This window comes from Ambystoma mexicanum, chromosome 6p (assembly GCF_040938575.1).
Source record: "Ambystoma mexicanum isolate Mex_15411 chromosome 6p, UKY_AmexF1_1, whole genome shotgun sequence".
Lineage (NCBI taxonomy): Eukaryota > Metazoa > Chordata > Amphibia > Caudata > Ambystomatidae > Ambystoma > Ambystoma mexicanum.
Window position 1 is genome coordinate 1162584002 of NC_090935.1, and position 23136 is coordinate 1162607137.

Genomic DNA, 23136 nt, shown 5'->3' on the forward strand with positions numbered 1-23136 from the left:
AACAGACAAAAGTAAAATGAAAACTTTACAAACCATGGACTCTTGTCCAGTGTGCAGCCATACTGGACTTCGGGGACATTCATTAGCCTGCATTTTAGCAACTGCTTGCAAAAGCACCTTTTATCACATCAAAATGTTAGCAACACACCATTCCGCTATATGGGATTTTGTGCACCGCCTATACTATGCAAAAAGTCCTGCACTACAACTTCACAATTTAAATATCATTCTCCTACATGGAACAGCCAAACAACTGCTTCAAGAAATAGTGCACATCCAACGTAAATACTTTGGAACTGAAGTTGACTTCAGAAAACATTACTGAAAACCTCATAAACACCAACGTCCTAATAAAGACATACAAAAAAGAAATAGCTAAGTTTCAAAACACATCTGCTGAAATGCCAGACCAAATACGTGTTTGCTGTCGCAGAACTTTTTATAAAAAGAGCACAAAAATAGTAGATATAGCTAACAGAAGACAATGAAGAATCCCAATGGTTCCAATTAGCTTTACATCTAATTGCAGAAACGAAATACAAAATAACTGACCCCTCAACAGTTTGCAGGTACAACAACACAAAGCTTGACAATAACCAAATGCCATCATGTATTATCACTAATAACTTCCAAACTCTCTCCAACAACTTAACTTGTACGAGAGCATTATAATCCAAACAGTACACCCATTTCAAGCTATAATACACCTTCAACCGAAATCAGCCAAATTACCTCCATCCCAGTTACTAAAGGGCCTCTGTGGCAAAGTAGTATATTTGCCATCAGATCTCAAAGAAAATGTAGACACTCTAGGAGTACAACGGCTAATAGATCAATCTTTGATTTGACTAGTTAATGGTGTACCAACAAAAGACAAAACAAATTGGCAATAACCAGTCGACTTAAACAAAGTTAGACAAACCCTACAATATCTGAAAGAAAACAATTAATACTACCAAGATATAAACATAGAGGAAAACCTAAGAGAAATAACCCAAATAATTCAAGACTCACCAGAAACTGGCCAATTTAAATGTGTAGCTCCAATTAGTGCAGCCAACATTTTAGATCAGTTTAGACCAGTTTAGACAATTCACCCACTACACTCCAAAGACACCATTGACAATGCATTAGAAACATGTCAGCTGCATCAAGCCAAAGGATCCCCAATGAACATATGGGAAAAAAGTGTAGAAGCACGTTCTTTTCCTCTACTCTTTCCTACGGGAAAAGGAGGAAGATATGAAGAAAGATCCACACAAATGAGTGCATCAGAATATCGCTCTTTAAGAATGTATTCTGAAGACCCCAGATTCAAACAAAATGTGGAATACATTTTTCACCTCCTCTTCAAAAGTGATTTAGCAACTCTATGGAGTTGCATACACATTAAAAACAGGCTCTAACTTTTTAAACATTTCCACTACCCAACTGCTTCAAAAGATAAAAGACAAAGATGATATTTTGCAGTCAAGTAGCACAAATCTCTTGGCAAACATGTGTGGTACCAAAGAATACTGGTTCTGATGTCACGCTAATGGTCATTGTATGCTAAGGAACCTAGGCCCACCCACATGGTTTGTTACTTTAAATTGTGCAGAGTATGCATGGGATGACTTGCACAACTTCTTACGCAGTGCAAACCAAACAAATAACAGGAGAACTCTGTTCTCTTGACCCTGTCAATGTATGAAGGTTCTTTCACCATCGCTTCATTGCTATGCTGCACTTTATCTGCAATAAAATGACCAGAGAAGTGCAACACTTCTTTTGAAGAAAAGAATATCAATCCAGAGGAGCACCACACATCCACATGCTTTTGTGGATAAAAGATGCTCCTAAATTTGGCCATGATAGTGACGCCACCAGGGACGTCATTTCACCAAAATGCCAGTGGTAGCAGAAGTGACATCACACGATCCTTGACCTCTGATGACATCACGGAAGTCATTTGACCCCACCCCGAAGGGATATCTCGGGAAGCGATGGAACACGACCTTTCACTCCTGGACAAAACAGGAAGTTGCATCAGATAGCAATGTTCATAAGTACACTACGAAAAATATGGTTACGATATCACTATAATGTGATATGCATTTCATACAAGAATGGATAACCATATGTATCATTAAGATCAGTGTGTATATGCCCATATTACCAAATTACTGTGAATGCAAGCAGACTTCAATGGCCAAATGATAATGATGTGTTATTATATAGCACTTACGCTTAAGCGATTTATATAGAACAGATATACATGCAATATCACCCAACCTGTGTTAGTACACATTTATCGACTTCGAAGAATGAAAGGCTGAGTTGGGGTGTTTACAAACAGACTAAATGAGTGACTCAGCGCCGAGAAGTGTGCCTGAAATGAACCTTTAAAGAGTTGAGCAATTATTGTATAGAATTCCAGAAAGACAAATTATTAGTTATTCCTATTCTATTCTTTCTTACTTAGGGTCACTGCTAAAAGTGTCATACTTGTGGAACCCCTGTTTTCTTTTTTACGAGGCCTGAGCAAGAAAGCCAGCCACTCCAGAAGCAAAGAGCCACACGGCGCTAGCCACAGCCCAGGAGGTTGCATTTACCACAGGGGTAGCAAGGGAGGTCTCAGGTGTCGCAGTTGCGACCTCTGCTGACCCCTAAATGACGTACCTAAATGCCACTGTTTTATAGTTTATTGAAAAATACATCACCTGCGACATCCCTTCAGAAACCACAGATAGTGACCTACACACACAAATCTTACGCAGCCAAAAACATAAGTGTGGAAAATACTGCCGGCATAGATATAAAAACAAAGGAAAATACTGTACCAAATGTTGCTTTGGTTTCCCTAGACCAGTTTGCAAAAAAGGACATAGCTTGATGTCTTCTGTTAGACACAGCATAAAAGACAAATCCCCTAAAAATACATGCACCATTAAAAGGCACAACGCATCCAAGTACATCAATGATAACAATGCAATCATTGACCTCTTGTGGAATGCAAACATAGACATACAGGGCCTCATTACGAGTTAGCCGGTCCGGATTTAACGGTGCCGGTAAAACCGTACCAGCACCGTTTTCTGGACCGGCTAACTCCGAGTTATGTGGCCGTGTGGTGTTACAACCACCAGGTCTGACCTGGCGGGTGTAATTCCACAGGCCGCACACGGATGTGGAAACACCGGCACCATTACAACATGGTGCCGATGTTTCCACTGCCCCTGTTCCTGTGGAGTAGGGAGTAACGGAATGCCGGATCTGGAATTACCAGACCACCAGGGCTGTAATGCCCCAATGATTCCGTCAAGTCCGGAGCCAGTAAATCCCCACAAGTCTGTGGCAGCCTGCTGGTTTTACCGACACGGCTACTGCTGGACTCGTAATGAGGCCCATACAGTATATTGCAGACAATTCCACTGCAGTTGCAAGATATGTCACAGCCTATCTCACCAAAGCTGAGAAAACAGAACTAAAAGACCTCTGGCATGACATATCATCTGACAAAACACTGTCACAAAAATTGTACAGCTTCGGTATGAAAATGCTCTCCCATAAAGAATGCAGGTGCTATGAAGCTGCAGACCGTTTAACAGGTACAGCCTTATATGCAAATCTGAACACATTGCTTGGCTGAACCTTGGTCCAGCTTCATCCCGAAACAGAGTACTAAAATCCTACCAAGAGATAGAAACCATAGCCACAAATCATCCCAACAGTCAGGACATTTTAACCCCTTAACTGCCATGGGTTTACCCCCCCACCACCCCAGAGCAAAGGCCCTTTTGATGATTTCGGTATTTTGCCATTTCATGCCTTGTAACTTTTTTGTTACACGAGATATCTCGGCCAAATTTGGCCCCTTTTTATCCCATATGTAGACGATCGTAATTTTGGATAGTAAAATAATGAATGCTACCTTATCAGAGTTTTGAGTAATGTTAAACATGTAATAACTAGCTAACAATTCAAGACTTATAACACACTTGTGCTAGTACGAATAATACATATGAAGACCCACAATGCATACAAATCAGAGGCACATACAGGGAAACTAATTAAGGAAGAAAGAAACTGCATCATAAGAAAATGTTGATAACATTAAAGTTTATCTTCATGTATGCAAATGAATTGTGTGTTTGAGGCCTGCTTATTGCCCCATGTATGTGCACCATGAGCTGAGACCAAACCCTAAGGAAAGTACTTTAAGAACATACGACAAGGTTAATGCCTAGATATATAGCACTTTTTGAATTTTAATATTCTGACTGTCAGTGAACAAAACCGCCTGGCCTAGATATGTCAGTGAACAAAAACAAATGGCCCAGATATGTGATGTCATCAGTGATGCCAATAATGACATGTGTGATGTCATATTTGATGTCCTAGGTGTTAGTCTTCGCAGTGCACAGTGGTGGCGCGAGTTATGGTTACTTAGCTTATCATAACTGGTGAATTTCTGAGGTTTTTTGGTTTTACTTGTAACCATAACATCCCTTTAACAATGTTTTTTCATTGAATTTCATAGGTTTTTATTAGTGCAACTTAACTACAATGTCCCTTAAGCAAGGTTTTTTCATTGAAAAAAAACCTATATATCTATATATATACACACACAAGGGTCGAAATTGTAATGCAGGAGCTTGAAGAAGCTCCAGGGTGTCAGGATTTTCCTCTGACCAGGGTCACTCATTGTGACCCAGGGGCCATTATGGTGAATTCTCTTGAATGAGTCTTTGGATGGTTTACTCCTAACGAAGAGCTCAAAATAAATCCACTGAAACTGTTGCATGCACCCAAACATGCTATAAACCCCTTTCTAGTGCTATGTTGCTTTGTCTTACGCACAGTTGATGACTATTCCTGTTGATTCCTCACAGTGTCTTTTCATGTTTCTTTACATTTCTTTCCCTTTTATTAACTTATTTCTTTCATGTCTGTTCTTCTGTCTGCTACTGTCATTTAGTCATTACCTCTCTGTGCAACTACATCTATAACTCTTGTCTCTGTATCAGTCTAGTTGGATATCTCTTTACCACGACAATATCTAACAGTTTAATATCTGACTTCCTCTCTTTTTCTGTGATGCCACATTGCCTGCTCTGTCTCTCTTTTGCACAATGAGGAGCTAAGACATAGCATGCCACAAATCTAACTTGCACACGAGATGCAAACTATCATTTTTAGTCCATTGTTATGATTTCTATGCCTGCTAGGTCTGTCCTAAATCTCATTCTCAAACACAAATTTAAAGTCACATTTATATGTTTGTATGGCACCGATTGACTTTGGGAGCCAAAAGTAGCTTGTGGTAGTTGATGTCAAGTTTACCAAGCTCTTCTAGGCTATTTCCTGGAGCTAAATAGCTTCCAGCAATTTCGAACCCTGAATATATATAAAATGGGGAAACATATGAAGACTTGTAAACAACTACAAAACAACACACTCACTCCACACATAATAATGAACATATTTCTTATTTCAGCTTCTCGAGCGTTCACGGTTCAGACAACAGCCATCTGAATTCTAACTGATATTAAAGACGATCAGCGGCATTAACACTAATGCTCTGACAAACATTTGCCGCTATTACATGCTCACACATCAGTCACAATTACAGAGTGCACAGACACACAGATGGCAGCAATTTGCTGGCCATCCTAGGTGACACCCTGATACCCTCCTTCAGAGGACACACTCCACTTGCACTCCAGCAGCCTTTCAACCACTCATTGAGATCATGGTTGCTGGCATGCCTTCTCTCGCTGCCATGAACAGTTACTTACCTGTGCAGTAGTCAAAGGCACATTTTACCGAGCAAGACAATCCATGGAACATTGTGCACCATCACACATGACACTTATTATACCCAGGGTCAGGTTGGGGCATGAATTTGGCTCGGGCATGAATGAAAAAGTGGCCAACAATCGCAAATGCCAATCTGTTCGTTTGTGATAGACTGCTTGAGTAGTACCCAACTGGAGTTTAATTTAGTAAAAATGTGTTGGAAAGTTTGCCATTTTAAAGAATATTGGTTCAATAACATGGGTCAAAACTACAAGCTGCATAGTGAAGTAACTCATCAAACTTTGACTAAAAGACGGATTCACTTTGACCCAAAAAATGGGACCACGCTAGCATGTTTTGGTCTGCACTTCTGGCATTGCCCCATTGCCCTCCAGGCCAGTCTGATCATGCTTATACCCATTAACTTAGCAAACCCTCCATTCAAGCACTCTTCCAACCATGCATCTGCCAGATAGTCTACTGCCATGGCTAAGCAGGGCCAAACCAGATAATTCAAAGTGCAAGCCAGGCTGGTGCTCACTACACAAATACCAGTTACATGAGGTAGCTTGTCCTTTTAGCAGAAAAGAATAGGGAAAGATTTCTCACCATCTTCCCTATCATCATGACATACGGACCCAGGTACTTGTTCACTCCGAAGATGTCCAGCAGCCGGATGTACCAGTAAATGATGTTGACGCAGTACACAACCCGCCCGTAACTGCTGAGCGGCTGCTCCTGCAGGCGTAGCACCATCCCAAAGGCGAAGAGGATAATGGACACCAGGTCGGTGACGTTCCAGTACTCCTGGAGCCAGACCTTCACCTTCTGCAGCAGCTTCCCAGGCTCTGACATCAAAATCTACAAGAGAAGACAGACATCTAGAATAATCATCTCTCACAGCATGCTCAGGTCTAAAGCTAACCAGATCATCCTGGCCTATAGCATTAACACGTAGAAATTGCATTGCTGTGACACTGACACCCGGGTTTTCTGTGACCATTTGCTGAGATCACCGCTGTGGAAAAAGGATGTCATCAAAGGGAGGAAGCGAGGGTGGTGGCAATAAGAAAAGACGTATACCAAGCGAGATCTTGAGAGTGCCACCCAGATGACCTTATCCCATCCACAATTCAGCAATCAAGCTAAATATATTGAAATCAGCACATCACTGGAACTCTGGCTACTCCTATTAAAACCACTTGTAAAGTGGCCCTGCAATCCCTTAAAGGTTACTTGACCTAGGGGCCATTGATCCCACGATGAACTCGCAGTTGTTTTTGGAATCCCACCTACACCAGAGATAGAAATACAAGGACAATTTTTCTAGTGGCATTCAATCTATTCAACTCATGGAAACCAAGTATTAGAAATAGTATTGTCCTAGTTGTAGCATGAGGCCCACTCGCACGACAAAAATATATATAGAGTGACTTCATGTGAGAAATAGCACTATTCATATTTCTAGTATTATCACTAGTGCTAGAAATACTGTTTTTGTGAGAAAACATGTCCACCATGCAAGCGCATCATATTTTTTTATTTATTTATTTATTTGATATGGATAATATCATCATCCTTTCAAATTTCCTTTTTTTTTGTTTTTTTTTTCCTTCATTTTTTTTTCTCCTTTTTCTTTTCCTTCCCCCCTTTCTCTTTTTTTTTTTTTTCCCTTTTCTTTCCTTTCTTTCATTGTATACAAGTGAAACACTACAAATTGTTTACAATTTACACAGAAATGAAGTTTACACATTGGACAAAACTGAACCAAATTAATAAATAAAATTGATAAAAGGTTGATAGTAGCTCAGAGCAATTAAACAATGTCGCAATTAGAAAGGCACAGAGAAAAACCAACTTAGGATACTCAAATTTGACCGTCAGAATAAGTGCTCGGAAAGATGGTTTCTAAGTAGTGTACAATGGCCACTCTCATTCCCAAATCTGGGTAATTGGTTATGTGGGACCAGATGGCATCCAGAGACATAAATTCATATTTGCTTAGGCTACATTTTGTAAAATGAATTGTCCTGAGACTTGTGAGCATTGGACAGAATAAAATGCAGTGTTTTAAGGTCTCTCTTTGTGATTTGTCCAAACAAAAACGGCAATAAGCTTGCTCTTTTGGAATTAAATTCCTTTTTGTCAGCAAATCCGCAGTTGGCCACAGATTTAAACGGAATCTAAGGAATTGTTGTCTGATGTGTGAGCTCGGGCATTTCAAAAGATAGAGTTCTGTTTTGTGCAAAGCTTTGATGGCAAAAACCCGAGTGTCAAAATCTTTATACTTTAAACATAAACTGCGCGTTTTAATCCAGTCATGCAGATAGAGTTTTTTTTTTGCTCGGCTTGGGTTATGTATGATTAGGTCCAGAGTAATGGAGGCATCAGCAAGAATATGGAAGACGCTGTTGCACCAACTCTTAGCGAACACATGATTCTGGACTAGGAGATGCTGTGCTAAAATGCCAAGGAGTCCGTCAGATGTGAGACCTAATATGCATTTTCTAAATAAAGCACACATCCTCCATTCATTATGGGATTTCAGGGAGGGGATTCCTAATTCGTGCCGTATCAACGGTAGAGGCGTACAATTTGGTAGCTGAAGAATCTGTTTCCAAAAGCGTGCCTCTAGGGCTCGCCACCAGCTGGATTTCATAAGTAGCTTGGTCTCCGAGCCATAACACAAGGCAGGAATGACCTTTTGTTGTTAAAAGAGGAGAATATGTTTGAGCGTAAATTTACCATATTTCTTCTTTAAGACTTTTGCCTGAGTAATTAACTTAGAGAGTTTCAATTGTGTGTCCTCTTCCCATTCATGTGAGGAAGCAGAGGCCTGGATGACGACCCCAAGATATTTATATGAGGAGACTTGAGACAAAGGGGCATTGAATAAATGCCACCGATGGCACTTTAGCTTTGAATAGCCATGGGGCTTACATATCATGATTTGTGTCTTATGAGTGTTAATTATGAGATTGTTGCTGGAAACATAAATAGCTAGACAATCTAGTAACTTTTGCAGCCCAGAGGGCGTCTGTGAAATGAGAATCAAATCATCTGCGTAAGCCAGGTGAGTTATGTTGTGGGATCCGAGTTTGGGGGAGTCACTTTCGGTAGCTTGTAAATCAATTCCAAGATCAATCAGAAAAAAGTTAAATATAGAGGACGCAAGAATGCATCCCTGCTTAAGGCCTCTCTCGGTCGGAATGGTGGAGGAAAGTTTTCCTGTCAGGGATAGTCTAATCTGTACTGTTGTGTTGGAGTGGAGCAGCATTACTAGAGTTAAGAGTGAAATGGGACACTTGTGGAAAATAAGTTTTTGTTGTAAAATTGCTCTATCGATAGAATCAAATGCTGCTTTAAAATCTATGTATGCTAAATAGAGTGCTTGGTTCTTTTTTGCATATTTAGATCTAAGAGCGTTAAGAGTTAATAGGTTGGGACAAGTGCCGAGACCGGCAACGAAACCCGCCTGAAAGGGGTCCCTTAAATTGTTACAAAGGGTCCAGGAATTGAAGTCTCTAAGAACAATTCTTGCAAAGATTTTACCAGGTGCGTCTAATAACGCTATGGGCCTATAGCTGGCTGGGACAGAACGATCCCCTTTTTTATAAATGGGGACTATTATTGAATGCGTCCAAGACGGAGGTAGCAACTGAGTGGTGTTAATGGTGGTGAAGATCTTATGAAGAATAATGGCCCATCGTTCTGGATACATTTTAAACATACGATTTGAAAGACCATCTGGGCCACAAGCACCAGAATTACTGATTTTCGAAATGAAAAATATGATGTCATCTAGATCAAAGATTAGATGAAAAGCGTTCCGTGTATCGGGAGCTATCAAACTCGGAGGAGGAAGCGGACAGGCGTACAATGCTGTGAAATGCTTAACCCACTCGATTTCAGGTACTGGATTAGATTGCAAAACTACCTGCGGAAGATGAGTGGATTTGTTTAATAGGGACCACACACCCATGGAAGATTTAGTTTGAAAAGAGGAGAGCATAGCTTCTCCATCATGTTGGTACATTTGGCTTTTCAAGGCTTTAATGGCATTTTTATGCCTCGTCTTAATAGATTTTAAGGTGGATGCACGATCAGCTGTGGAAACATACATGGCCTGACGTTTCAGGGCCCTCGTGTGAGCTTTTATTGATTGTACTTGGGAATTAAAGACATGGAGTCTAGGGCCTAAGGTCATGGAAACTCCCTTTAGTTTGATCATTTTCGGTTGCTGAAAATGATGTAACAAATTTGAATAATGAATGACATCGGACTCAGACCTAGTTTCTAAAACACCATTTAGCTCACGCAAGGAGTTGGGAGACCATCAGAGGCGATTGCCTCCATTATTGAGTATTAAATTTCGATGTGTGTGATTATCAACGAGTTTGATGCATGAGGACTGAATCGTCCATTTTACAACTAACTGGTTGTGGTCACTATTCTGATTAGGGATCACTTGAAAGTGGTCTAGATTAGAAAACATAGAAGCATTCACAAAGATGTAGTCAATTATGGACGTGCTGCATCCTCTCTTCCAGGTGAACTTAGGAGGTGTATCGGTTGGGAAAGCTCCATTGAGCATAACTAAATCATAATTGTTCACCAGTGCCATCCATTTAGCTAATCTAGGTTTACTGGTGGCACGCGGGGTGAAACAATCTAAATTTAAGTCCCCTGCAATGATTATATTAGAAACTAGGGGATCAAGGGCTACCAAATTAAGAAGGTCTGTAAAGGCCTTGAAAAAGCACCCATCCGATACACCAGCTACATTCCAATATACATTGATCAAAGCATAGTGATCTGTGTGGCAAGAAAGTCTGATCATTTGAAGATACTGGTTTGGGCAGCACCATTCTTGAGCGGCTATACCACATCCCATCTTGATTGCTATTAAAAGGCCAGAAGTTGGTCTTCCGGATGTCCCTCGTTGAGCTGGATTCAAGAAGACTTGATGATTGTCCCACAGAGGCACTGAGGTCATCCACGTTTCTTGAAGTAGTAGAATATGGTGAGACATAAGGTTATGGTTATTGTTGTTGATCAAGTGTGAAAAGCCTCTAGTGTTCCAGCTAACGAGCGATAAGATCTGGGCGTGTATATTAGAGGATAGCTAACGTGATTTCGGACCTGAAGAGTGATAAGAAGGGCTGATGGTAGTTGAAGCCTGATTGATGGAATGCTCAGGCAGGACATACTGGGAATTAACTGACGAGTGATTGGTGTGATTCAGAGCTAACGTATTGAGAGTATCAATTGAGAGGACAAATCCCAAGGAGGACAATTCATCTCTGGCCATCCAGATTAAATTTTGGATGGCTCGCGAGCGGATCCACATTCTGATGGAGTTAGTATTTTCCAAAGGTGTCAATTCTACTAATGCAATATCAGAAGAGCCAATGTCTTCAAGAGAAGGAAGATCTGAGAAGATGGACAGGAGAGATCCTCGATTCAGAAAGTATTGTGGAGAAGGACTAGGTTTGCATGCTAGCAATAGCGAGTAGTTGGCTGGCGGTTTTCCAGCGGGTTTTCGAGGTAAGGGGTTAGAATGGGAAGGGGGAAAGGTTGTATGATTCACATGCGGAACAACAGTGGTTTGTCTCGATTTGGTAAGTGACTGAAGCATGTCAATCATTTCTGGGGCCATTTTTACCAGTTGTGCATAAGGGTCGGAAATGACAACCGGTTCCGAGCTGCTAACATGGGGATAGGACATAGTATTTATGGGTTTTTGAGGTACGGTGTCAGGGAGCTTATTCTGCATCGTTTGTGGTATATTCAAAGATGTTGAATTACTTGCAGATTTAGGAGCGGTTGACCCATGTAAAATGGAAGACATATAGACATCAACTGCTTTCTTAATCTCGTCACAACAAACTGTGTCATGGATTTTATTTGGGTCAGAACTGACACTGTCACTTGGGACCTTGAACGTTACAACTTTTGCAGTGGAGGATTTGTTGAGTGTGGGCTCGAGTTGCTGATTAACAATATCCACTAGTTGATCTAAAGGAGCATAAGTTGTAGGCAGTAAAGGTGAAGCTGATACAATGTTTGGCACTTTGGCTTGTTTCATTGTGAGATATTTATTTGTAACTGCTCGTGCAGCATTGCGTAAGGTTTGTTTTGGCAAGCTCAAGTTTTTTATGAAAGTTTTGGATTTGGCAGTATTGATTTTATTCTTGCCAGAGACATTCTTCGGAGGTTGGACAATACTGGGAGAATTTTTCTTATTTTTAGAGAAAATAGTATACGTTTCTTTCGTAGGGAGGGTCTGCTGCACTTGAGATTTGGGTAGACTTCGGTTACTTGGCGAGCCATTTTGAATCGGGCCTGCTGTCAAGTCGATCTTTGCTGGAGGCCGTTTTTTCTTTTGTTTAGAAGAACACGAAAAAATCTGATCTTTTTTTGGACATTTATTGGGAGGAGGGCTTGCGTTTGAGACAATGTTCAGGCCCGAAGTAGGACACACAAACTCAACTGATGTTTCGAAGGGACGGATAATCTCCTCAATAAAAGGCAATGCCTGATCAGGTAGTTCCTCTAGAGCTTGAATGATGGGAGTAGGGGAGATGATTAGACATTCGGGATCTGGTGGGCACTCAACAGGTTTGGGGTGTATAACTGGACAAACATAGTCGGGACGAGAGGCCACAGGGTTTAATTTTGGTGAAAATGAACCAGGTGGAAGTGTATTCAGAGAAGTGGGCAAAGCTAGTTTCGGATGCTCAAGAGACCACTCGGTTTGCCATGAGTTTATTTTTTCCAACAAAATCGAATGTGTTTGTAACTTTGCTTCCAAAGTATCATACAACTTAGATAGAGTTGTGAGAGTGACATGAAGAGCATTTAAGGCAAACTGTGAGAGGGCTGAATTGCATTCAATGTGATTCGCTATGCAAGGTGCAAATTTGGGGGAGTGTTTTTTGCATGAGCATTCTGGTGGTGGAAGTTGTATACGACTAGAAGCAGGCGATGAGCTCGGAACAGCGTTAGCAATTTCAGTAGGAACTACTGTTCTCCGAGGGGTAGGGACACAAAAAGAGATCTTAGAAATGGAGGAGCCACAGGTCGAGAACATGATGGGGGAGTTGGATAGATGATCCGAAAGGAGTTGAGGAGAAAATGCAGAATTGGACGGGTTAAGATCAATTATTGCGACGTCAGAGGTGTGTGGCACTGTGGGCAAGAGATTTTGGAAAAGCTCCGCAGTGGGAGGCACATTTTCAAGAATGCTACAGTCAGTAATGGTGTTCAAATCAGGACGACGGTTAATTGGCGAAAAGCCAAAAGGAGAATGCGGGTCGCAATCCCTCACTGCAGAATTTTGAACTTGTGAAATGAGTAAATGATTCGCAGGGAGTTCAGAAGCTTGACGAGGCAAAATGTTCATTTTTTGGGATGGTGCCTCGCGAGAAATGGCGTCGGATGCTGGCATATGACACTCAATTACGGAGGCCTCGACAATGTGAGGTTGAAGTTCTTTGCAAAACTGTCGTATGTCCAAGGAGCTCGGTTTTTGCAAAGTGAAATTAACAGCGCGTTTAAAGCGCAAAGTTTTTGGAGTTGAGGTGGAGTTAGCTAGCGATTTCTGGGAATCCTTCGAGTCAATCAGTAAACCCTTGGGCATGCCAGTTTTGAGAGTGGGAAACATACTGCAGTTAACTTAGAAAAAAAATGAAAAAAAAATATAATGGCCCGCGGTGCTACGGCGAAGCGGCAAAGCGGGACTTCTGGGGACTTGCTGGGTGCGCGCGTGCGGTGCGCGCGCAGGTCCTCTTAAATAGCTCCGCCTCTGAGTTTGAACTGCAGAGCCTATGTGAGGAGAAAAAGTCGTTTAAAAAGTTTGTTGGCACTATAAATGCAGTTGATAGTGCAGATGATGGGGACAATATGAGGAGTCACCTTCTGGACGTCGTAGTGAGTTCTCAGGAGTAATAGCACAGCGGCAGTAGAGCGCATCATATTTAAAAGGCCTGTGAGGAAGGGTACCTCCTCTCTCCTGTAACAGACTCCAGCTCAAATGTTCTCAAACAGAGTCACAGAAAAAGCTCTGTGATTTGACAAAATTCCAATCATTCAGAATTCGTCTAGTTAGCTCAAGCTTATTCGAATAGGCCACTGCTTCCCTTGGCTTCTCTCCTTATCTAAATTGAAATTTGGTAGCCTTCAAATGATAGTGTTTCATTTTAGCAATGTTTAATAAGAACTGGCTATGAACTTATGAATAGATCTCCCACCTCACAGTTGTCAGGAAAACGCCCTCCCCTTTGTGCATAATCTAGACAAATATGTACTAAAACAAATATCATAGCATCAGCATATCTTTTTAATAAATGTAACTCCATGTACATTTGCTAAATTCTTACAATGCCAAATTAGAAATTGAAACTTACATCTATATATATCATTTGTAAAATCATGAAACATAGGTATTTGGGAGCATTACAATAACAGCGTAATCAAACATACATGTTTGCATGCATCACAAAACTATGAGCCCAAGACAAACCAAATGTATACCACATGGCAGCTATAGTAATTTTCAACATTAAAAAAAAATACACTGGTCATTTATCGTACCCCTCTGCTAAATACGCGTGATATCACATGCCATGCTTGCTATTTGCGTAATGATGTCCTTCGGTACATAAACAGTGGTGCTCAAGATGACGGACATACAGACATTTTTGGCAAAAACGCAGGGGTTCATCTTTTGTATTTAAGCTTATTTCTGAGGATATCGACTCACATAGGGGTCATCTAAAGAGGAAACAGATCAATATTTGTTTTATTCTGGGTAGAAGGGAAATTATAATAAAAGTGTCTACTTTCCTTGTACAGGACACATCACAGAGAATGTATTGTCCTTGACTGGACACACGGGCAGCAGCGACACCGGTAAGAAGTCCAGTTACTACTCCTAAGGATATTTCAATATGACAGGAATTCATTTATTTTTGTATAACTCGGCATCTCAACACATAACGGCCATCACTAGCTGGTTCTTGTCTTTGCACCCTAGATGGGTAAAGGATTATCATACAAATGTATCAATCCCACTAGATGAAGGATTTGGAAAGTCCAAATAGAAGACTTCGACTCAGAATAAGGACATCAGCTCAGGTAGGACCACCAGGAGCTCTACCTTTATTCAAACAGATCATTTGTCTGTGTAAACACTTCCCTATTTGTTTTGCCAGTACACATGTTAATATGTGTATGTTTCTCCAACAGATTCTAAGCCACAAACTTCTCTTGTCTTAGAAGATTTGTGAATGAACCCACACCCCTCTGCTTCTGAGGAAGTTACGTAATTGCCTGCAAGGAACGAAATACGTCAGGCATAGTTTAACACCACCCTGGGAAAGTAGACAGTTGATCAAAAGCGACCTACCCAATATGGCCCCCTAACTATTCCACTAGGTATTATACAAAGGAGGATTGTGATATATAATTCTTTAAGCTTTGGCTGCGTATTGTCTTGGGCTTCTTATTGTAGTGCACAAAAGCATGTATGTTTGATGACGCTGCAAGCGATTAGTGTAATGTTCACACATATTTATGTTTCATGACTTTCATGTTATAAATATTTAGAGATACATTTCAATTTCTAATTTGTTATTTTCAAAATGGACCATATATGCATGGAGATAAATGTATTAAAAAGATATGCTGATGCTATGATATTTGTTTTAGTACATATTTGTGTAGATTATGCACAAAGGGGAGGGCGTTTCCCTGACAACTGTGGGGTAGGAATTCTATGTATAAGTGCATATGCAGATATCCTTATTGATTCTCCTACAGTTGACACAACTAACAATCTGTAATCGGGTCTCCCGGGGCCCTCTTTTTGGTAGAACAGAGCATGCCATTTACTTTGTAACCAGCCAGCTGGCGGTGGCTTGACGAGGCGGGGCTACACGGGGGTACTCCTATCAATAAGTACAACTATGGCCACACCAATTTTACGGGTTACAGGGAGGTATTACCAGGGGCGTTGCTAGGGGGGGGCTAAGAGGGCTATAGCCCCTGGTCTTTTGGTTGTAGCCCCGGATAGAATCTCAGGAGCTACAACCAAAAGGCTAGCTAGCCCCCAGTCCCAACAGTTCCGACATCAGCGTAGCCCCGGGTCTTTTCCAGACCTAGCAACTCCCCTGGGTATTACCGAATGTTTACTTGAGAGGGACACGTCCCTCCTAATAATGTGGCCATGGCACCCATAGAAATAGTAAATCATGTCCATAAAAATCAGTACTATTAATGAGTAAGTGAACGTTGCCAGGTGCTGGTTTTTAGGTACCCTGCACCATGACAGAGACCAACAGCCCCTGAAGAAAATCCCCACAATCATCAGAAGGGATTGAAACATGTAGGGCTTACACAGTGGGTGTACATCAGATGCTAGCGGAATGTACAATCATTCATTGGACGTAAGAGACGTTATCAACAAGTTCCAATACAACACAAATGTTTTCATTGTATTGAATGGTACTAGATGTGATATATCAAGAGATGTACTTTAATTGCTTGAATTGCATTATATATGTGTACTTTATTGTATATAGGCGCGTGGCATGTCTTAAAGTAACACACATGCCATTTACACATTTTCTGTCTATGTGAAATAGGTTTCAACGAATTTTGTAATAAACAGTATATGGTCTTGTATAAGAGGTTTTCATTCACAGTATGGCTGGGTGCCACAGGGTTTATTGGTTTCCCTGCGACACTCTGAAGATACGATAAAAAAGAGACATTTTCTGTGTCTGATAATGTTTTTTTTTTTTTATTGTTTTAATAGCTGAGTAAGAACCGGCACCTGTGATATCCAGGTTCACTTTGTTCACTATCTGAACTACTGTTTGCTTAGATGATATCACATCCAAAAGAGAAATAATCATGATTTTTTTTCTCCAGTAAGGCAATCTAAAATAAGCACACCTCTCTCCGAGTGCCATCATTTTGAAGTGGGCCCACTCAGCAGAAATTAATGCAAAGCAATGAATATACTGTGTAACAGGTCAATACAATTTCCCAAATGTGGGTTCTACTTACACTATTGCACTTAATGATAACAATTGAATACACGAGGGGTGGTGTTCATGGAAACCGGATGTGGAAACCAGTCAATGAGACGGAATTAGGTTTTCATGAAATTCAATAGTTGCACTGTGGTGCCATCTGGCGGTATATTATGGTATTTTATTGTGTTGTTTCATTCAATCCCTTAACTATGGGACGAATTCTTATAGATTTGCAATGAAAGAAATCAGAGCGGCATTTGAAAATTTCTAATTGACACCGGCTATCTCATACCCAAATCACACAGACTAAATGTGGAGGAAATCTGGAAATGTCTTCCAGCATCTCCGAGGTGCCCCCATGATCATCTCATAGATGCTCCATACATCTCGAGATTTGCCCCAGTTTTAGTCATTGCGAGTCAGGTCAAAGGGAGAAGTTGAAAACCGTTATGACTTAAGTACCCATATTAGATGCTTGGACTCATTATGAATCTGGTGATAATGGTGAAAGGTGATTTTTTTTTTTAAACCACCAACTCATGAATTGGGAGTACAAGGAATATTTTCTTAATTGGATACATGCTACCTGGGTGAAATAACCTATATTTACCCGGGGTAGGAGATGTCTCATGTGACAAACGGATAATTAGATGGTATTAAAAAATAGGGGGTATTTAAGTAATAAAGGTTTTAAACATATTACCACCATAATAATAATGGGGCCTAATGTCTTTAACCAGGAATGGGTCCTTTGTTTTTGCCTAGATACTTCCTCCAGTTGCACATATTAATGTTATTTTTTTTGTTTCCTTGATATCACAAATGGTTGATAATGGCATTCGTTCGTGATTAGTGTTGAACATTTCTCGGACTGGCTCCTTTAGAATATTATCAAAAAAGGAAACTTCTGATCTTCTCAAATCCAGACTTTAGATCAGAAAAGATACGTTGTCTTTGAAGAAAATGTCTATTGTCAGCAGTAGATGCAGTAACCAGTTGAACATATTAACATTAGATTTTTTGTTGCCAGTGTATCAAAACTGGTGCAGCATTTATTAGGATCTGGAGTATGCATACCCGATCTCCAGCGATGAAGCGTAGCAGAAACTGCTTATTGATGCCAGTGAAAGTGTGTTTTATTATCTTGCTTAAGCAATGCATGCTTTCCCATGACAGAGCTGCCAGTATGTTTTGGTTGTCTGTGTGATGGATTTTGTTTGCGCACTGCTTATTTGCCATGTACAATGTAAAATCTGTGCCAATGGCCCTCATTACGAGTTGGCGGCAAAGGGATACCGGCACCGGTAAGGACACCGGTGCCGGTAATCCCTTTGCGCCCTATTCCGAGTTCCCTTAGTGGGTCCCTTCCTTAATGCCTGGTTCTACCAGGCGTTATGGACAGGACCCGTTAAGGGACTTTAGAGCTAATAACGGTACCGCAATTTGCGGTACCGTTATTAGCGCCTTCCCCCTTCCTATTGAGCCCTATGGGAGCTCAAATGGGAATGGCTTTTTCAATGGGGACTTACCGGTCCCGCAAAGGTTGGAATAGACCGGTAAGTCCCCATTGAACCAGGGCGGACTCGGTACCGGTATTGGAGGTAGGATTACCTCCATACTCGGAATGAGGCCCAATGTGTTAAATTCAAGGAGCACGTATTCTGGGCCGCATTTGTACTAGAGAGCTGGAGTTAGGTTGTAGACCCAAACTCCTATTTCCTGATCTGCTGTTGTCTGACTGTTCCTTCTCAACTTCACCCAGGTACAATTTCTCGAGTGCGGCCGCTGTGGCTATGCAGCATTTTTTCCTCGGCCCAGACAGCACGACCCTGTTTGCTTTTCTGGAATCCTCCGCTCTTCTCTGATCCCAGATTGCTCGGCCTGCTTTTTCTCTCCTCTAATAACGGGAGCATAAAGTACACGAGGTGGCCGTCATGGTGAGCTGACGGCCCCCGCACGCATACCCACATGCCGTGGTGTGGAGAAGAATGTCACTGCAGTAAAAAAAGAAGACAGTATTACCGTGCTTGGGCTGGAAAGCACCGAAAAAGTACCTGTGTTTGAGTGTGGGCTCAAGTATGTGGTTGAGCCCGGCATGTCAAGCATGTTTACAATGCAGCTATCACTGCCTGACCTATTCAGGATATAACAATTGTCAAACGAAGGTGGGAGAGAAGAAATCAATGCTGAATGACCTCTTCCCCCACCTGACACAGTTCCTGGGCCACAACCACTCAGATCTAAGACAGTGGCTGAACCTATCCAAGACCTCAAGGTATTTGAGGGGCCCTCATCCCTACTCTCAAAATGGTCTTTGTGGGGGGAATACCTACAAATGTACTGCTCCATCATCCAGTAGTGGCCTGAAATAGGTAATCGGGGGGTGTCTGTCATCATGTGTCTGAGTTGGCACTGCTAGTGCATACCCCTTTTTTTCATGACAAAATAGGATGAATGGCTTTTTATAATCTGGTAGCGTGAGGACTGTGAAGCGTGTTAGATCCTGTTCTATTTCTATGTATGCCCTGTCAGCCTCTTCCGCCCATTGAAGGGGTTGGTGCATGGACACATGAGCCATCCCTTGTGGCAGCTTTACTATGTTTGCAAAGCCAATACCCACTGTTGAATGTACCCTATAAGACCCAGGAAAGGATCTCATTTGACTTATTGTTAGCAGCTGGGGCAATTTCATCAAGTCTTCTACTCTCGATTGTCTTATATTTTGCTACATGTTGATATGTTATGACCCAAATAATGCACTTTTTCTTTGCATATTTGAAGTTTTTGCCAAGATGCCTTATGCCCTTTTTGGGTTAGTGTTGTTAATAATACTAATGTGTCCTGCTTACATGCTTCCTATGTGAGAAATGTGATGAATAATCCAACACACTGCAATAATGTAGACCCTGTGGGGAATTCAACATCATCTAGATGTTTATTCATGGCATGGCTGAAAAGTATTGGGCTTTTTATGTACTCTGCTGTGAGGTGGGTTCATGCCAATTGTCAGCCTTTATGAGAAAATGCTAATAAATACAGACTACCAAAGTGTATGGGAACTGGAAAGAAGGCTGACCACAGATCATTTTCTGTAATCTATGTGTAGCCTGTGTTTTCCAGCCCTGGTCCAAGCAAAGGTGTCCACCTCCCACACTCCTGACCAGCCTGTACGTAAGGGCGCTGCACCTCAACATAAAACTGCTGTTAACAGGAGATGGGCTACACCCTGAGTTCTTAGATCACTAATGGACACAGACACCAGAGTGAATTTTATTTATTTAATCTTTATTTTTTACCACCCTTATCTTTTAAGTTTAAACAGTTTTATTATTATAATGATAATACACATGTTTGAGAACAATATCAATTTAAACAAAGGCAGAATAACAAATTCATTACCTTCAACACACTTATCTTTTAAACTGTTTACCTATTATATTCCCTAGGATTCCCTGGGCGTGAGCACCACCTGACTGGTGACCTGCTATGTCCGCTCACCCTTCCTTGAGTGTGAGGCCAGAGGATGGCCTCTGTGCGTGGTACCATCTAACTAGACAGCCCCAGGCAGGCCACCACACTGTCCCGCTACCTCACGCGGGGGTACCTACCCTCCACCCACTTTCTCTAATTAACATTCTTAAATGTATTTAATATCCTACCCATACTTAACATTTCCCCTAACACTTATCACATTCTCTACACTTCCAATTACCCTTAATAACAGTAATTAAATATATGCATATAACTATACATATATATATTTACATATGACATATAAATATAACACATATAAATCACTATGCCACAATAGGGTGACTACTGCAGTTAGTCGCTCCCTCACAGTATCTTCATGTGTCTGTCCTTTGGTTGCAGAGATGGCTGTGGGCTGGTTTCAGGGCTGACTGTGCTGGTGTAAAAGCTGGCTGGAGGCGTGGCTGGCTGGGGGTCTGTTCTCTGCGGATGAATGAAGGTGTCTGGCCCCTCTTCTTTCTTCATGGTGGCCCCACCTGCCAGATAGGGCCATCCGCACTCACCGAGCATCCTGTGTTCTTTAACATTTTCCTGGGTGGCCGCCTGCACGCTTGGGGGTCCACCCATTGTCACTGCCACTCCTGTGGCTTTTTTGCTTCTTCTGGGTGGCTCTGTAGGCTGGAGGACACCCATGATCACCGTCACACCCGATGCCCTTTTTTTAATCTTCTGGGTGGTGGGGTGGGCCCACCCACCCACACTCATCACGGCACCCACGGCACATATTGAAATCTTCAGGGTGTCCTCATTAGTGTGGGGGCTGCCCCTTTCACCATGCAGCCCTTGCCACCATCTTTACTCCAGATGGTGTCCCCTGTCCCGTGGGGATGCCGTTGATCTCACTGCCATGCTCCAGCAACCATTTCGATTTTAGGCAGCATTACCATGACAACGGGGATGGCGCTGATTTCACCCCACCTGCCCCCACAGCAATCAGTAGCGATACTCAGCGGGCGGGCCACTGGCCTTTACTTGGGCTTCTCGTCCCGGTGCTTTCTTTCACCCATGCTGCCGAACGGAGCAAACCAGGATTTCCTCCACTTCACCTAGGCTGGCTGATGAGGCCAGCCAGGGATTTATATTGAGGGTGGAGCGGACCTATCGGGCTGTTCCTGGAATATATATCCTGGGAGTTTAATTATGTCAAGTGTCCCATCTATGGGAAATTGTCAACATATGTCCTCCTTTATAAATATCTTCAATTTCTCAAGCTATCTGCAGGTTTCTGGTCAGTACCGTATAAAGATCTAATAAGCATCTGTACCTGTGCCGGTGGTTCCTGCCATTTCAATTGATTCCTCCCATTATATTGTGTTTTACTACAACCAGTACCTGTTACCATGACATTTCTTCTCTTTTGGAGGTGTCTCTGCTTCCGCCTTCAGCGCGGTTTCACCCCTGGACCCACTATTGGCACCCATATACTCCCTTTGCATCTCCTCCATTAGTATCAGGTTCCCTGCATTGTGTTTTCATATTTCACGTTTTATTTTGTTCAGTTTAAGTCTTATTACACACATTTTTCTAATTTTCCCTCTTTTTTGCCTTACTTTTATATCGAGTTTCTATTCATGTTGACTTATAATTAAACAACCGTGCCTTTCACACAGCCCAGGGAGACACATAAACCTTCATGGGCAGCTCGCTTCCAAAACTCCTTTAGAGGTTTGAATCAGACCTCTTACATTTCATTTTTGCGATCACAGGGGTTGTAAAGGAAGCAGTCCGCTACTCCTGTTATTGTCTCAGCGGGGCATGCATCTGAGATGTGACGGGACCAAATGTAGAAACGCAACCCATTACTAAATAATCTACCAGGGAAACAGGCAGCAAAGGTGGAGACCAGGTTTATTTCCATACAGCTGTGCAAACATGGGTCAGAACACTGCCACGAATTTGTAGGCGCTGAACTCAGAAATGGCGGAGTTTTTATGCAGTTTTACTCAATGAACATCATACAGAAAATCAGTGTGATACGTTTAGCCTGTCACATCAACAACGGTTTCCCTAACAGTACATCCTGAGGGCATAGCTTTACATGACCATCCAAGCACAGTGTATTACCCAATGGTATTAAAGCAGTCATTTGGTCGTGAATCATGTTCTCAGGTAGCTGAAGCCACCATCATCATCTAAAACGCGGCATGTAGTTAGGTATACCTTGGTATCGGATGGTAGCTTACTTCTTCCTCGCACAGCCTTAAGGGCACAGTCTGTTGCCAACCTATCAGCGTTTAGTCCGTATCACCACTGCTGAGCATGGCTGCGGCTTCTACATCATTGCTACAATGATGGCTTCTGTTCTGCGCCAACCAAGGCTCATGTACATTCCAGGACCTAAATGTCTTGCCTAGCGGTTAAAGCTGCATCTCAATGAAGAGGCACAACAAGGCTGAACAATGTTTGGAAGGACTTCTGTTCCCTAGCAATTTATGTCAAGCAGCTACCACTGGAGCCAAGAATGGTCTGCATAAGTCTAGTTTTCATAATGGAGTGGGAAGAAGAGAAACAATGGAAGGGAAGCTGCCTAGAGTTCTTCAGGTCACCTCTAATCACCACGGGTCTTTGCTCCATCCTTAGGGTGTAGCGCGTAAGATATACTTTGGATAAACAAGCTAAAGGCTCAAAATACTCTGGGGAACTCTCTAGTGGATGGGTACAGTGCCAGCTCTCAAGTAACCCAGCATCCAGCAATGTCTCCCACTCATTAGGTGGGTTTAGCAAGCAGTATTCTGGCAAGGAGGAGTTTCCCTAATTGTTTCTAAAAGGATCTTGCCACATG

General features: G+C 41.9%; 1 protein-coding gene across 7 annotated transcripts in view; it reads right to left on the bottom strand.

The window, feature by feature from the left end:
• The window catches only part of TRPM3 (transient receptor potential cation channel subfamily M member 3), a 1922641-nt gene that overhangs the window by 176235 nt on the left and 1723270 nt on the right, over positions 1–23136 (bottom strand). For all 7 annotated transcript variants that reach the window (XM_069625801.1, XM_069625800.1, XM_069625799.1 and 4 more), the window contains one exon: positions 6391–6642. In XM_069625801.1, the coding sequence (XP_069481902.1) occupies positions 6391–6642 (252 nt within the window). The remainder of the gene's footprint in view (positions 1–6390; positions 6643–23136) is intronic.